Source organism: Coturnix japonica, chromosome 15 (genome assembly GCF_001577835.2).
Source record: "Coturnix japonica isolate 7356 chromosome 15, Coturnix japonica 2.1, whole genome shotgun sequence".
In the NCBI taxonomy this organism is placed as follows: Eukaryota; Metazoa; Chordata; class Aves; order Galliformes; family Phasianidae; genus Coturnix; species Coturnix japonica.
Genome location: NC_029530.1, coordinates 8,048,309 through 8,062,432, shown reverse-complemented (window position 1 = coordinate 8,062,432; position 14,124 = coordinate 8,048,309). Strand labels below are relative to the sequence as shown.

The 14,124-nt window shown below is 44.4% G+C and overlaps 2 protein-coding genes across 3 annotated transcripts in view; one reads left to right on the top strand and one right to left on the bottom strand.

Annotated features, from left to right (window-relative positions):
* C15H12orf43 (chromosome 15 C12orf43 homolog) overlaps positions 1-2,700 on the bottom strand; it is a gene marked incomplete at its 5' end in the record, with an annotated part of 25,271 nt that extends 22,571 nt beyond the window's left edge. Inside the window, 5 exons of the mRNA XM_015877972.2 lie at positions 182-272; positions 520-593; positions 1,245-1,343; positions 2,164-2,209; positions 2,310-2,700. Coding sequence (XP_015733458.2) covers positions 182-272; positions 520-593; positions 1,245-1,343; positions 2,164-2,209; positions 2,310-2,700 — 701 coding nt within the window. The remainder of the gene's footprint in view (positions 1-181; positions 273-519; positions 594-1,244; positions 1,344-2,163; positions 2,210-2,309) is intronic.
* Positions 2,700-14,124, top strand: RNF185 (ring finger protein 185). 2 transcript variants are annotated; one of them, XM_015877973.2, is made up of 7 exons: positions 2,700-3,475; positions 8,356-8,587; positions 9,784-9,802; positions 10,459-10,571; positions 11,082-11,136; positions 12,859-12,976; positions 13,830-14,124. In XM_015877973.2, exons 2-7 carry the CDS (start codon positions 8,406-8,408, stop codon positions 13,925-13,927), a joined length of 585 nt encoding a protein of 194 aa, XP_015733459.1. In that variant the 5' UTR covers positions 2,700-3,475; positions 8,356-8,405; the 3' UTR covers positions 13,928-14,124. The 2 variants fall into 2 exon arrangements, with proteins under 2 accessions (XP_015733459.1, XP_015733460.1); XM_015877974.2 differs by lacking the exon at positions 2,700-3,475 and adding an exon at positions 3,808-4,101.

Below are 14,124 nucleotides of genomic sequence, written 5' to 3'. Positions count from 1 at the left end.
CTCCTATTTGTATTTAAGAAAGAAAGAAAGAAAATTGCTATTTTCCAATCTCAGTCATATAAATACACCACACTTAAGCTCTTCAATTTTCTAATCCCTTGGAAGAGTCTCTGCTGCCTCTGAAACATGGAAAACAGAGCTAGAATAGCACATCAGGAGCAAAGCAGCTGACACACCTCACCTGGAACTAGGTGGCCGTCTCCTCCTTGGGGCAGGGCTACGCTCTGATTGTCCACAGCCTCCTGGGACAGAGGAGGAGAAGAGGCGAAAACCTAAAATACGTATTTAAAAAGGAATTTTAGCCAAGATACAGAATAAGTGAGAGCAATCAACAACAGCCTCCCTAGGAGAGCCAAGACGAAGTAACAACCTTTACTGATGTTAATAAACCCTATGCTAGTGCTCTTTAGCCAGTAAAGAGCTAGAACTACAGCTGGCACTGCACAGGATTTATCTCATTTGCTATTATTTGATTAACTGCATCAGCAAATGACAACAATGTCTATAACAAGGACTCACCATCATCTCCACAGTCAGACTGCTGCACACAAGCTGGTGAAGGTCCTGATGAATCCTTCAAGACAGTGATGAAACTAAACAGAAAACTGCAGTTAGATGCTAGATAGATTTGTATAAACTGAGCTAAAATTGGAAATTTATAGGAAATGAGGCTCGGGTGACGTTACAGGTTCTTTTTTGTTTTGTTTTGAGTGAAGTTTCCACTCCCTGCTTTCAGAGCAGACCATGCCTTCTCTCCTTAGCAACACATGCCACAGGAATGACTTAGTTCTAAAAGCCAACTTCAAACACCAGGAATTCTAGTTCCAAGGGCGATATTTACACACATAATAAAGACAGCAGCAGGCCCAGACAGATGCATGCTGTCAGTAAAACCCTGAAATGCATATCGCTTTAGTGTGCAAGAATGGAAGGTTCTTATGTTTGCCTTTAAGTGATAATATGGCATCCACATTCTTCTTTTTCCTCTTTACAATGCATTCACAACCGAGATAAGTGGAGACTGGCAGTGTTGTGCAGGAAGTCATTACCAGAGGGACCCAACAGACCAGCTAAGTTAGTTCACAGAATATTGGAAGTCTGCATTAAATACAGAAATAAAGGAATTGAGAAGAAAACAATTTTTCCAAGTTGCACTCAGATCTTTAATTTCTCACTTTTAGCACACAGAAGCATCACTGTACTTTACCCATACAACAAGCCTTTATAGTATCATATACTATTACCTGTCCAGCATTGCTCCCAGTTTCTTTGCAACGTGTGCTCTGAACTCTGGTGTGGTCTGTAGCTCATTTCCATCCTCATTGTGGCCATTCACCTCACGTCTGTTTAAAATGAAATAATGATCATCTCCTTCAAGAGCAATAACATCCAACACTCACAGTCAAACAGCAGATAAGGGGCTGTAAAATCTCCCACCCTGTAGTAACTAATCCACATTTGAGATGATAAGAGACAACTGCTAAGTAAAGCAAAGAACTCAACAGTTCAGTTCCTAACAATGAGTTAAACATTATTCAGCCATCTTCCTGGCAGCAATGGGATGATTTTCTCATTGAAACAGTCTGCAGAAGCAAAGAGATGATGGCAGGACATCCCCGCTCTGGTAGGAGCTTCTTGAATGCACTGCCACAATTCATGCAAATCTGTCCCAGAAGAAACATGTCGCTGAGCTGCACAGCTGGCAGCTTCTGAGACCAAGCCTGCAGAAATGCTGCAAGCTTACGTAGCTCAGCATCCCCCTTGGTACAAAGCACCTAATTCAGACATTGCTTTCCCACCCAATAAAGGATCAGGTTTTCAGTCACACTGGAATTATTTGCCCTTCTGCATACAACCCTCTATTTTTCAAGTAATCAGTTTTGTTGTATGTAACTATTAACGTTTTTCATGGCAGGGGCACGGGAGAATTAGGGCACAATGAGGCATTTCTGCTAACTTGAACTCGTGAAACTGCCAGCAGACATTTGTTTTCAATTACTTTTGCTTTACTGCTAGAGGGATGACAAATACACTTCCGAAATAACTGTATTCATTTATTAGAACTAAGCATCACTTCAGATCGCAATCACACCGATTCCAACGGCACAATAAGGCCTTGAGCAGCACAGCTCATGTGTTCCCTCAGCAGAACACGATCGATACCTGAGGCTGTGCCGAGCTGCCTGCGGCGGATCCTTCGGAACGGCACCTGCAAGGGAAGGGGCACGTCAGGAAGACGCGGCCATGCAGCGGCCATGCAGCAGCCGTGCAGCGCACAGAGCGGTCGCCGTCACCCCGCTCCCGCTCACCGCCCGCCCGCAGTTTCCCGCAGTCCCACGCCGCCTCCCGGTACCGCTCCGCCGCCCCGTCGCTGCTCTCCGAGTCCGAGCTGCTGTCCACACCACGGCCGGCCCTGGGCGCCGACATGTTGAAGCCACGCGCGTCGCGGGGCACGCCGGGCGCTGTAGTTCTCCCGCCGTGCCGCGGGGCATGCCGGGCGATGTAGTCCCGTACCACCGAGCCCCACGAGATGGCCGCGGCGGAACCGGAGCGATCGGAACGGGAGGAGAACGGCGGGAAGGGCGGGGAATGAACGGGAGGAGCGAGGAGACGGCACGGGGAACCGCCTCCACCCGCTGGTCCGAGGGCTGCGCTGGTGCAATACACCGAGTGCCCGGCAGTTGTGGCAGTGCTGCCGGGTCACCGTGTCCATACCGGCGGTACCGATGGATGAGCAGCTCAGCCCCGCACGGTTTTACACTGACACTAACTCCCAGCTGGCACGTCCGAACGTGCCGTGAGATCCGCGTGCTCCCAGCCCGTCTATGGCAGCGGACACGGCTCACACAGCGCCCTGCTCTAACAGAGGCTCCTCTCGCACTCATCACTGCGCTCCTCTCAGGGCGCTGGGCTCCAGGCTGGGGTTGTCCCGCTCCAAGTCTGTCCCAGCTCTGACAGCCCCGGGCCCGTCCTCTCCTCGTAGCTGTACACACAAATCCCTCCTCGAGGCTGTTCGCTCTGTCCCCGGAGCTGTTCCTGCTCACAGCACCGCACTCCGTTGCCTTTGTGTAACGTTCCCCGCTGTCACTTTCTCCCCCGCTCTCCCGGACACTCGCTGTCGCGGATGACGCGCAGTCCGCGCTCGTTCCAGTGGGAGGCATCGGGCCGCAGCCCCCGCAGCGCCTCGCGACGGACGGGCTGCGCTGAAAGCAGAGCGGGACGGCAGACGCGGCGCCCAGGCAGCGCTGCCCCGGCTCATCCGGCTGATCCGGCCGCTGTCCCGCGGTGCGGCAGGCAGCGCTCACTCACTCACAGCGCGGTGGCACAGACCGCTCGGTGCGGGCGGAACGCGGCCCCGCAGCGCGGAGCGGAGCGGCGGGGAGAGGCCGGTCCCTTCCGCCGGGCCGCGCTTCCGGGGCGATCAGGTGACGGCGGCCGCGAGCAGGGAGCGGCTCCGCGGATCCCGAGAGCGACGGTGAGCGCGGCCGGGGGGAACGGATCGGGTCCGGGTCCGGGTCCGGGTCCGGCTGAGGGGGTGGGGGACGGGGGGAGCCGAATCCGTGATTCGGTGGTGCCGGAACGAAAGGATCGGGCCGGGCCGTCACCGGGGCGACCCGGAAGGCCGAAGCCGTTTGCGGCCGTTCTGACCGAGCGGGACGGGGGAAGCCTCGGCAGCTTCGGGCCCCGGGCCGGTGTCGGCAGCGCGGGGTGGGCCCGGCCCGGGTTGCGCTCCGCCGGGCCCGCGGTGCCGCCCTCCCGCCTGACCTCCGGCCCCGCCGCCCTGCCGGGCCTGCAGCCGCCTGCCGGCACTCGGCGGCGGAGCTGGAGGCGCCCCGACCCTCCCGCACCGTCCGGAGCGCTCCGGGCAGCGCTGGGTGCGGGCAGGGCCGCCGAGCAGCCGCTGTGCGCCGGCTCCTGTTCGCTGCTGCTCCGCACTCGCCGAACCGCGGCCCTATGCCTGTTTCTCCCGTCGCGTTGCCAACAGCTTACAGAACTGTAATGTTTTACATAACAGCAGGCCAGGAGAACGCTCAGCTCCTGTTACCCAATTGGTTCTATCGCTGTGCTTTCTTTTTTTAATTTTCCCCTTTAGACTTAGAGGTAAGAAAATCATTGTTTCAACATTACTACATTTTCTCAGAATCTATATCACATTTCTATGGAACAAATGATAAAAGACAATTCCGTAGCCGCATTTCTGCTGGTTGTCAGACCATGGCACATTGGGCACATTGGGCACATTGGGCACATTGGTGAGGTGCACTGGTGAGGTGTGTTGGCTCTTTCCAGCTGCCCACAGAGCTGTTCATGAGGGCTGCACCCAGCAGTGCCTGTAACGCAGCCCTGTGTTGCGGAATCCCAATTAACAAAATGAGGCCAAGCGAGGGCACGCTGCTCTGCTGGTAAATGGATGCTTTGAGCAGAGAGATGAGCACACAGCTTTGGATCCTGGGGCTTTATGGTGAGACTAAAAAGCAGCTGCGTGGTGCTGCCTGGGTTATGGTAAGTGAAAAGATGGACTTAGAGGAAATGTTCCAAAAGGGTTAAAATATGTAAGTGGGACAGAGTAAAAATGTAACAAGATATAAAGTGCCTTTAATGATTAACAGTCACGTATCTGCTCACATCTACCTTAAAACAACTGTCGAGAAGTACACGTACCTTTTTCTGGACGCTGCCAACAATTATCAGCTCTGATCATCTGCGGCTTTTACTTGAAGTCCAGACAGCTGGAATAGGTTAAGAACAGACTTCTGTTAAACCTGCGTGTGACAAGTATTTATATAAACTGTCAGTATTTTTCATAGGGTTTCTGATGCTGATTTTCCTTTTCTACAACAGAGGTATCCAAAAAAATGACGTTATCATTTCGGTCATAGGAAAAACTGACACGTTTTCCTTTCCATTGAAACAGCAGGAAGCTGAGAAACTAAATCGGCTTGTTTCAGAAATGAATGAGGGCTGGATTGTTTCAGAAGTCCCAGAGAAAATAGGATTAATTAGCAAAGAAGGATGGAAAAGTGTCCTTCTGGTGGAATTCCAGTCTAACAATGCACTGTTTCATTGTTATGTGTTAGATGCTGGGAAAAGAAACAAGTTTCAAGTTTTATCAGTAAACCAACCAGTCACTGGATTTTTTTTCCCCTCACTGCTCAAGAAATAAGATTAAAAATGAAATACTTAAAGCACTTTAATATTGTTGTGCTCTCAATATATGTGCTGTAGCTGTTTCACTCTAATGACATCAGCTTCCCTCTGTCTCTCCTCAGTTATCATTCACCTGCTCTGCTCTGTTTCCAATTGAATGTTTTATATGTTTTTAACTTGCAGTGGAAACTCCCAGGCTGTCTTGAACAGTTTCTCTTGTGTATTTAGAGTTAGGTCAGTGTATTCTAGGACAGTCACTTCTAATTTGCTGAGCCCAGAAATAAGGTCTTTTACAGCATCCATTGGGCTTATGTTTTCCTGGTGTGCAGCTTCTCCCGCTATATTCACAGATTAGTTCTTGAAGGATTTGAGTTGCATTTCTTACTGCCTGTCAGTGACTTTTCTATTACTATACAGACTGCTGGTTTCCCACACTTACTTCCTTCAGGGTCCACCTGCTGCTCTCAGTAGTCGTGGACTGTTCAGTTCTTGGTGCACCATCTGCTTCTTGGATGTCCAGCTTCAGCTCTGTCAGCTGCACTTGCTCTTTCAGCACCTCACTGGGAGTCCTGCTGGATCCCTAACCATGCAGCTTCCCTTTCCATGTCTTCACCTCCCACCAGGCTTTCTTTAGTTTAGGAAGACTGCTGCAGCTGACTTGTTTCATAACCGTTCACCTGTTGATACTCCTGCTACTCTGCATGCGATGAATCCCAGTGATTCAATCACTTTTGGAGCAGCCTGTTGGGATATTATAGGGGTCACTATTAAAATGAAGTAAACAGCTGGTATAAACAGCTTATAATTAGCAAAAGTGGTAATTTCCTGCAAATACATAGAGAGCAAATCAAATAAAAAGAAAAATAAGATCTTTGAATGCTCGCAGTTAGATCACACTTGTTTCACTTTTGAAACAAGTGAAAGGATAAAAACTGACTTTTATCCTTTCACTTGTTTGGTTTGCAGCTTGTGCTCCTGGGGTTGATTTGGAGAGCTGATCAAAGACGAGGGTTTAGCAAACCTAGACTGGCATCTGTCCAGTCATTGCTCTCTAAATTCTGTTTGCTTAACCCCAAAAGTTGTTGTATATCCCAGTGCACTCACAGTCTTCATCTTGAGCTGTAAATCAAACAGAAAACAGGGTCTGTTTGGCCCGCTGCATGCCTCCCTTCCAAGTTCTGTCTTGGAGTTTAAAGTAGCTCAAGAGCCATTTCAACAATTCACAGTTTGTTCCACATTTGGAACAGGCTGAATTTGCAGTTGAACTCCTACCTGAGGATTCAGACTGTGTTGCAAGTAATGCAACACGTGGTTATCAAGTGCACATTTTAGTCACTCGATGCTGTTTCATTCTTGCATCTCTGTAAGTGTTCAGTGTGCTTTGCAGGTCAACACATGGATAGCACCTGCTATGGACCTGGTTTATGTTAAACCACATTCCATAGAGAAGAGGAAAGCATTGTGAAGGCTTCTCAGGATAAGATTATTTATTTTTACTGTTGCATTTTGGGATATTTTTGATACTTCAAATCATTTTAATCCTAATAGGTCATCAAGCTCAGTAAGCCTATGGACAAAGAATTAGGAGAGGATTCCAGGACAGAGTACCATAGACCTTCTAGGAGAGAAAATTCATTGCCTGTCACATTGTATTGTTTCAATCTTTGTATCTGTCTCAGCCATCTTTATTCCATTGAAGTAATTGTATCCTTATTGCTTCTTTTTCTCATAGTTACTAAATGCTGTGAGTTGGTTGTTTTGGTTTTTTTTTGAGGGGTTGCATTTTTAATCAGATGTTAGAGAAGATGAAGATATTATCTGTGTATTTCTGGTGTTAAATATATGGAATTGAATTTGGAGAAAAGAACATTGCTTCCCACGTTGGTTTCAGGAACACAGAAGTTAATGTATTTGCCTCATGTACATGGTTGCCTCTTGTTATGTGGCCAGATGTGAGGGCCAGGCATCTCTCACGCCCGTTCCATAAAATCACGGTGGTGTTTCACATTTAGATCCTCTCAACTTTAGGGAGACTTTCTTAATATTGATATTAATTCCCAGCACATATGGATAGGTCTGAGTTGGTAAGTTTTCAGGCATTACTGAGCAAGATAGATGGGTGCTAGCAACAGTTCTGGTAGCAGGGATGTGTGAAAACCCTGGGCATCCTTACTGTGTGGTTTGTCATCTGGCAGCATTTCCATCTGCTCGGAAATAACATGAATTTTATTTAGTACAATGAAGTACCTTGCTGCTGAGCGGTGTGAAATGCTAAGCAGTGCTGAAAGCAATGTGTGTTAAAGTGCAGCATCTGTGAATACTAAACTGCCCTTCTGGGACACTGTGTGAAATGATGTAACTGAGTGAAAAGGCTCTGCAGGAATAAATCTCATCTTCTCCCTTGTTGTAGCTCAGTGTCACCACAGCAGAACTTTCACGAGGCTTGTGTATGAAGCTTACTTGACTGTGTGGTTGGATTGTGTTGTATGAAAAAGGGTTTTGACTGTAACAGCTACAGATACTGAGGTTTTATTTTGCTGTCCTGAGCCTGTGCTTCAGCACTGCTACCAAGAGGGAGCACTTAAGGGAGCTTTAAATGCTTCTGGGGTAAGTTGGCAAAGAATTTAGCTTCTGAAAAATTCAGGTTCCCCTTTTCAAATGCTTTGCTGTTTGTGCTTTGTCAGAAGGTTCAGATAGTCATAGATAGTCACCTGTTTCTCTCTCACAGCCTATTCTAGGTGTTCACATTCCTGCAACAGATTAGAGATGTTGTTGCTACTGAAATAAAATAAATGGTGTTCTCTGATAAATATGATTATACTAATGAGAATTGAAAGTGTTGGTTTAGTAATTTCTGTGTTGCTGCTATAGTTGTTAGAAATGTTTGATAACTCTGAAGTATGACCAGGTGAGCTCATCTTTCTCACAGCAAATAGCATTTATGAGAAAATACGTTTTGACTGCGGACCTGAATTTCTTGTCAGTAAGTTTAAATTACAGGCCATGTAACGTCAGGTCCTACTACAGGATTCTAAAGTAGCTTAGCCAGGAGAGATCTTTTTTTAGAAACGACATTAAACTAAAACCATCAACAATAGGATTCAAGTGCTTCTTAGGTAAATTACTGCTAGTTTGAATAAGGACAAGAATGCGATACTATAATGCCAATAATGTGGGTTGTTTTTTTTTTTCCTTTCTCACTGTTAGGATTGCAACAGGAAAATTTTCTTGCTGTTGTGTCTGGGCAGCTCCTCAGGATGGCAAGTAAAGGACCTACAACTTCCACATCAACAAAGAGCTCCAGTACTGGAGGGACCAGTGGCAGCAGCAGCAGTAATGGAGCTGGGGACAACACTAATCAGGACAACACTTTTGAATGTAACATCTGTTTAGACACTGCCAAGGATGCAGTTATCAGCTTGTGCGGACATCTCTTCTGGTAAGTACACAGTTCCCCACAGATAAACCAGAACACCGTGCATCTCTCTGATCATGTTCTGTTTATATTTCTATTAAATAAAAATTAGTTTTTGTCTTAAACTCAGTGAGGGCTGTGGCTTTGGGTAAGAAGCAGTTTGGGTTTGCCTCAAAACTATTTTTACCTATTAAATGTTTATGTTCCAGGAAGGAAGTTTTTTTGCATCTTAAACTTTTTACAGCTTCTTATTTAGGTAGCTCAGTTTAGAATATGCTCTTGAACACTAAAATGATATGAAACATAGACATGGGTATTTTATGCAGTAGATTAAATCTGCTCATAAATTAAATGAGGCCTAAAAGGGCATTTATTTTCTGTGTTAATGTATGTAATGTCTAAAGGTACAGGTTTTTATTCTAAAGGAGGTGGAAAATCATTTGCTGCAGACATATTAAGATAAAACTATTGGAAGGTCTGCAGTCACAGAATGGAACCTTAAAGAATAGAATGTATCTTGTCTGAATAGTGTTGCAAAGACCACTCTGACAGCAGATGGCCTCTGAGCAGGTTTAGCTTGTATTTTATTTTTTTCCTTTGGATACATAAGTTGCCGTGTTACTTTAACCTCAGGAATAGCACTGCATAATAGGGACCAAATTGGATCTCACAGCTGGCCCTGTTTTAAGCAACAGATTAGACAAGAAGTTGCCTGAGGTCCATTCCAGCCAGAATTATTCCACAATTCTACAGAAGTGCCCAATGTTTTAACCAGATGACTCTCGTGAATTCTATTCAGATCCTGGAGTCTCATTACTGGCATTTTTCTCATTTGCATCTTAACTCAGGAATATTTTTCTGTGAGATCTGATGAGAAAATTTGCAGTAAATACCAAGAGATAAATTAAGCTTTTGTGTGGGGCTTTGATATGGATGAAGGTTCAGGAATTAAAGGTGATGGAGATGACCACGTTAGCAATATAATTAAATTGCATAACCTGCAGATTGGGCTTGGGCTGTGCTTTCAAAAATTGCTTTAATGGGAGGTTATGGAACTGGACCAACTGGATTCCAGGATTCTGTTGTCTCTAAACTGTGTTATCTGGGGTGCACTTTATACATTTGTGAGATCAAGTTGTGAGTAACTAATTATATTCCTCCCCTCCTCCCTTTTTTTTTTTTTCTTCTCTGTGACCAAATTGTCCTGGGAATGCTCACAGCTGGCCTTGTTTACACCAGGTAAGAGAGGTTTCCTTTTGCACTGTCTTTCATCAGCTCCAATGACTCAATAAAGCCCTTCATTCTCTGGAGTATCCTCCCCCTTCTCAAATGCACCTTGTTTTTTCCAGGACAACTGCAATGTGCTGATAAAATTTCATGCACAAGAACTTACAATCTAGACTTTCAGCATAAAGAAAACTTAGATTCTGTTCTGCTTACTTCCCACATTTCTGTTCCTTACCCAATAGGTATTGCTGGTTTTGGTAGGAGAATTACTGTAGGCAGTTCGTGAAGGTTTAGGTTTAGTTTGCAGGCTTAAATGCTGAGTGTACTTCTTGTTGCATAAGTATATTGTACCTTGTGGTGCCAATATAGAAAAGGATGGCAGGAGGGTGTCTGTGCTAGGCTTTGGCTTATGCAAAGCTGTTGGTACTGTTTATTTCCTAGCACTTTTCCAGTGCAGTTCTAATGGTGTACACATCTGCAAGTGGATTGCGGCAGAACAATAACCAAAATGTCGACACTTTGATGGAGCACTTAGTATTTAGTACAACGTTTTGCTCCCCACCTTCCTGAGAGGCTCCTAAAATCTCTCTGGATGGCTGCAAATTAGATCTGCACACTGTTTTTATGGTTTTGTTAGCTTTCTTATAATTTTATTTATTTATTTTTAGTGGTTAGAAACCAGGCCAAACAGACAAGTGTGCCCTGTCTGCAAAGCAGGAATCAGTCGAGATAAAGTTATTCCGCTGTATGGAAGAGGCAGCACTGGACAACAGGACCCCAGGTAATAAGCAGAAATACAACTACTCATGTGACAACTGCTAGGGTTTAATGTGAAACTACCAAACTGTTGGATTCACAGTGCGAGGTGTTGTCAAAAGACTGATAGAAATAACATCTCTGCTAACTATTTTTGGCTTTTTTAGGGTTTGAATCTACATACTTTATTTGACTGGCAATTTATGTTAATTGGATGTTAATTAACAGAAGTAGTAGGGTTCAGTTGATGTTACTTGACTGAATAAAATGCCCGTGGACTTCATTACTGATCATCAGTTTCCAGCCTTTGCAATGGAATTTTTTTTATACTGAAAAGCGCAATATCTTAGTTCAGGGATGTGATCCTGAAATTTCATGTAGCTGTTGGGTCTGTTCAGTCACATTACTTTCAGTTTTGCTGCAGCATGGCCCTGTGAGAGCATTCCCTGAGTCTGTTCTGTATTATGAACAAACCAATTGCAGATACTGCTGTTTGTGTGCTCAAATTTGAGCTAATTATACAATTTCTTTGTAGAGAGAAAACACCACCACGACCCCAAGGACAGAGACCTGAACCAGAGAACAGAGGGGTAAGTGGGGAAAAAGAAAGCTGAAGCAGATGTCTTGTTTTCATTGATGGTAATGCTTAGTTCATCTTGGAGGACACAATAGAGGTGACAGGTGCTGTGTGGCAGAAAACTCCATTCCCGTAGTGCTATTTACCATCCTAAAGAATGCAATAGCTTGAATTGTGCTTGATGAAAACAGCCCTTAGTGGGACTGCTGGAAATGCTGTTCTCTACACTTGACAGCTTTCCATATATAGTCATAAGAAACACTTTGCTTTGAATTTTCTATAGGATGTAACTGTACTCTTGCATTTTAAGAAGAAAAGTAGATATGTTTGGTGGATATGTGCAAATTTGAAGTAGGATTTGTGGTTTTGTTGAGGAGATTACATAAAACGAATGCAAACAGCAGCTGGTGTATGTTAGCGATGTGGCAGTAGCCATGGAGCAGACAACAGTGTTTTCTGGCACAATGACAGTGACCTGATGAAACAGTTGTGTATTTCCAGGTAACTCAGCCCAGGGTCCTCTGAGAGCATGCGCCACGTGATTCAAGCAAACAGCTCTTACTGGGTGTTATTAAGGAACATTTCTATATTGTATGGGTTGGGAGCATAGGAGTTTTCTCTCACCAGAGAGTTGCTTTCTTATTAAATCATCTGCTGTCCTTATTGCACCAGCTAAAAGCTTGAATGCAAGTCACAGGAGTCTCAAATGAAGGTGTAGAAGTAGTGGTGCTGCCTTCCTGTTTCCTGCAAATGTAGGGCTTGCCATGCAAAGTGCTTTGCTGTCCCCTGCAGTTCGCCCCTTACAGTGTCCTTCACAATATAGCATCTGACAGGAGTCATAAGTATTGGCACAAAAACGTTTGGCTTTTCTTGTGTGAGCGAAATAATATCTGTCCTCTGTTGAATAGATCAGAGGGGTTTTTCACAGTTGGTCATTTTTAATTCTGAGATCTGAAGACAGTTCACTGGATTATAGAATACAGAGCAGTGACCTGTCCACTTTTTAAGTGTGATGCAACTACTTAGATTTATATATAGCTGATTCTCAAGTTTCTCACTGCTTTTATACTGTAGGGTTCATCTTAATTCAGAACACTCTGATTTGAGGTGGAATTTTAGTGTGGAGCCCTTGGGTCAATATTGTTGCAATGTAGATCTTTGGTGATTATATGCCACATCAGTTTGAATTCTGATATAATTTTTTAGTTTGCTTGGGTTTTGGTACTGCTCTTTGTAGTGACCAATGCCATCCCACTGGCAGTGTATCCCTTTACTGAATGTTTAGACGATGCACATGTATAAAAAAATAAATGCAGGTTATTTTCTACAGTATCTTTCTTATAGCTATATGGCTAATAGCTGCTAATACAGAATTATCAATACAATTTTTAAATGTTGGGTTTAATCTATTGTCAAATACACACTGTTTTAAGTTGAAACAATTATATAAACACTTGTTAATTTGCAGCCTTCAGGCAAGAAGTGTGATTCCTACTTACCATTTTCTCAGACTTTTAGGTTACTCTAGCAAGTTTACTGCTGTGATAAATGCTTTAAGCATGACAACTTGGAAAGTATTTGACAACAGCAGCAGACTAAAAGTTGCCACACTACATGATACTACTTCAGTCTCAAGAAAGCCAATAAGAGGGCGTCTGCACTTTTGCAAACAATTCTGAAATAGGCTTTAAATTATTTGTACCTTTTTTCTCTTCTGTTGCTTTGTTCTCTGCAGGGATTCCAAGGCTTCGGGTTTGGAGATGGTGGCTTCCAAATGTCATTTGGAATTGGGGCGTTTCCCTTTGGTATATTTGCCACAGCATTTAACATAAATGACGGGCGACCTCCTCCAGGTACCTGCATCCTTTCTTCTTAGAGAGACCTATCACAAACATATTTTACAAAACCTTGTGTAACTTAAACAAATAACCTGTTAAATGACAAATCTTTCTGAAGTCAAGTAAATCAGTACAGTATATGGAAATTCAGGATGATGGAAAACATGCAATGGGAAAACACAGTCCATTTCTTACATGTTTTGTATGAGGGCTTATACATATGTCACTTCCAACTGATTTCCTGGAGGCCGTGGGCAGAGACTGAGTGAGGGAAGAACTTTATTACTGAAAAATGAGGCAAGTTGGACTTGAGTTTCTTGTACTAAAAAGGAGTCAGTAAGGGTTTGTATGGAGGAGACCCATATTTTGGAAACAGCAGGAAAGGGCATTTTCTATAAAGGGTGAAAATGAAAAGAAAGAAAATATTAAACTAGTGCTCTGTACCACAAATAGTGACAGCAAAGAGTCCACCTGTTCTGCACACACAAACCTACAGTCTATGATATGGCCTAGAAACTGTAACAAACAGAAACATGTTTTTCATGCCATACCTGCATTGGCAAAGAACTGTCCCCAGCAGTACCCTAAGCACATCTGGCTGTGCTGTAGCACCTGGAGCTGTCTGCTGCTATTAGTCATGAGTAAGCTTACCACAAGTCCTGCTACAGGGAGCTCATGCTTCTCTTTAGTTCTCCAGCATAAATAACCAATCTAGGGGTAGGCAGTACTGACAGCAGCAGTTTTTTAGCAGGTGGATTTCTTATGTATTTTATATATATATGTTTGTAATGAGTGTACTATATGCAGAATACACAATATTCTAGAGCAGAGGAAGATGCTGAGCTGTGCTTTACTTCCTGTTTTCCAGCTGTTCCAGGGACTCCTCAATATGTGGATGAGCAGTTCCTATCCCGCCTCTTCCTGTTTGTGGCTCTGGTGATTATGTTCTGGCTGTTGATTGCATAAGTCGTTTCCATTATTCCATATACTCCTAGCCAGAAAGGCTACTGAAACAGTTACGAACTGCTTCCCATCCCATTTTAAACCTCTTGGTGTCTGGTTCCATAGCTAACCATGGGTTTCAGAAATTGGTGGTACCACAGAATGGTGAAGAATCTCACATTTTGCACCACAGTTGGAAATTAAACATTGGTTAAAACGTA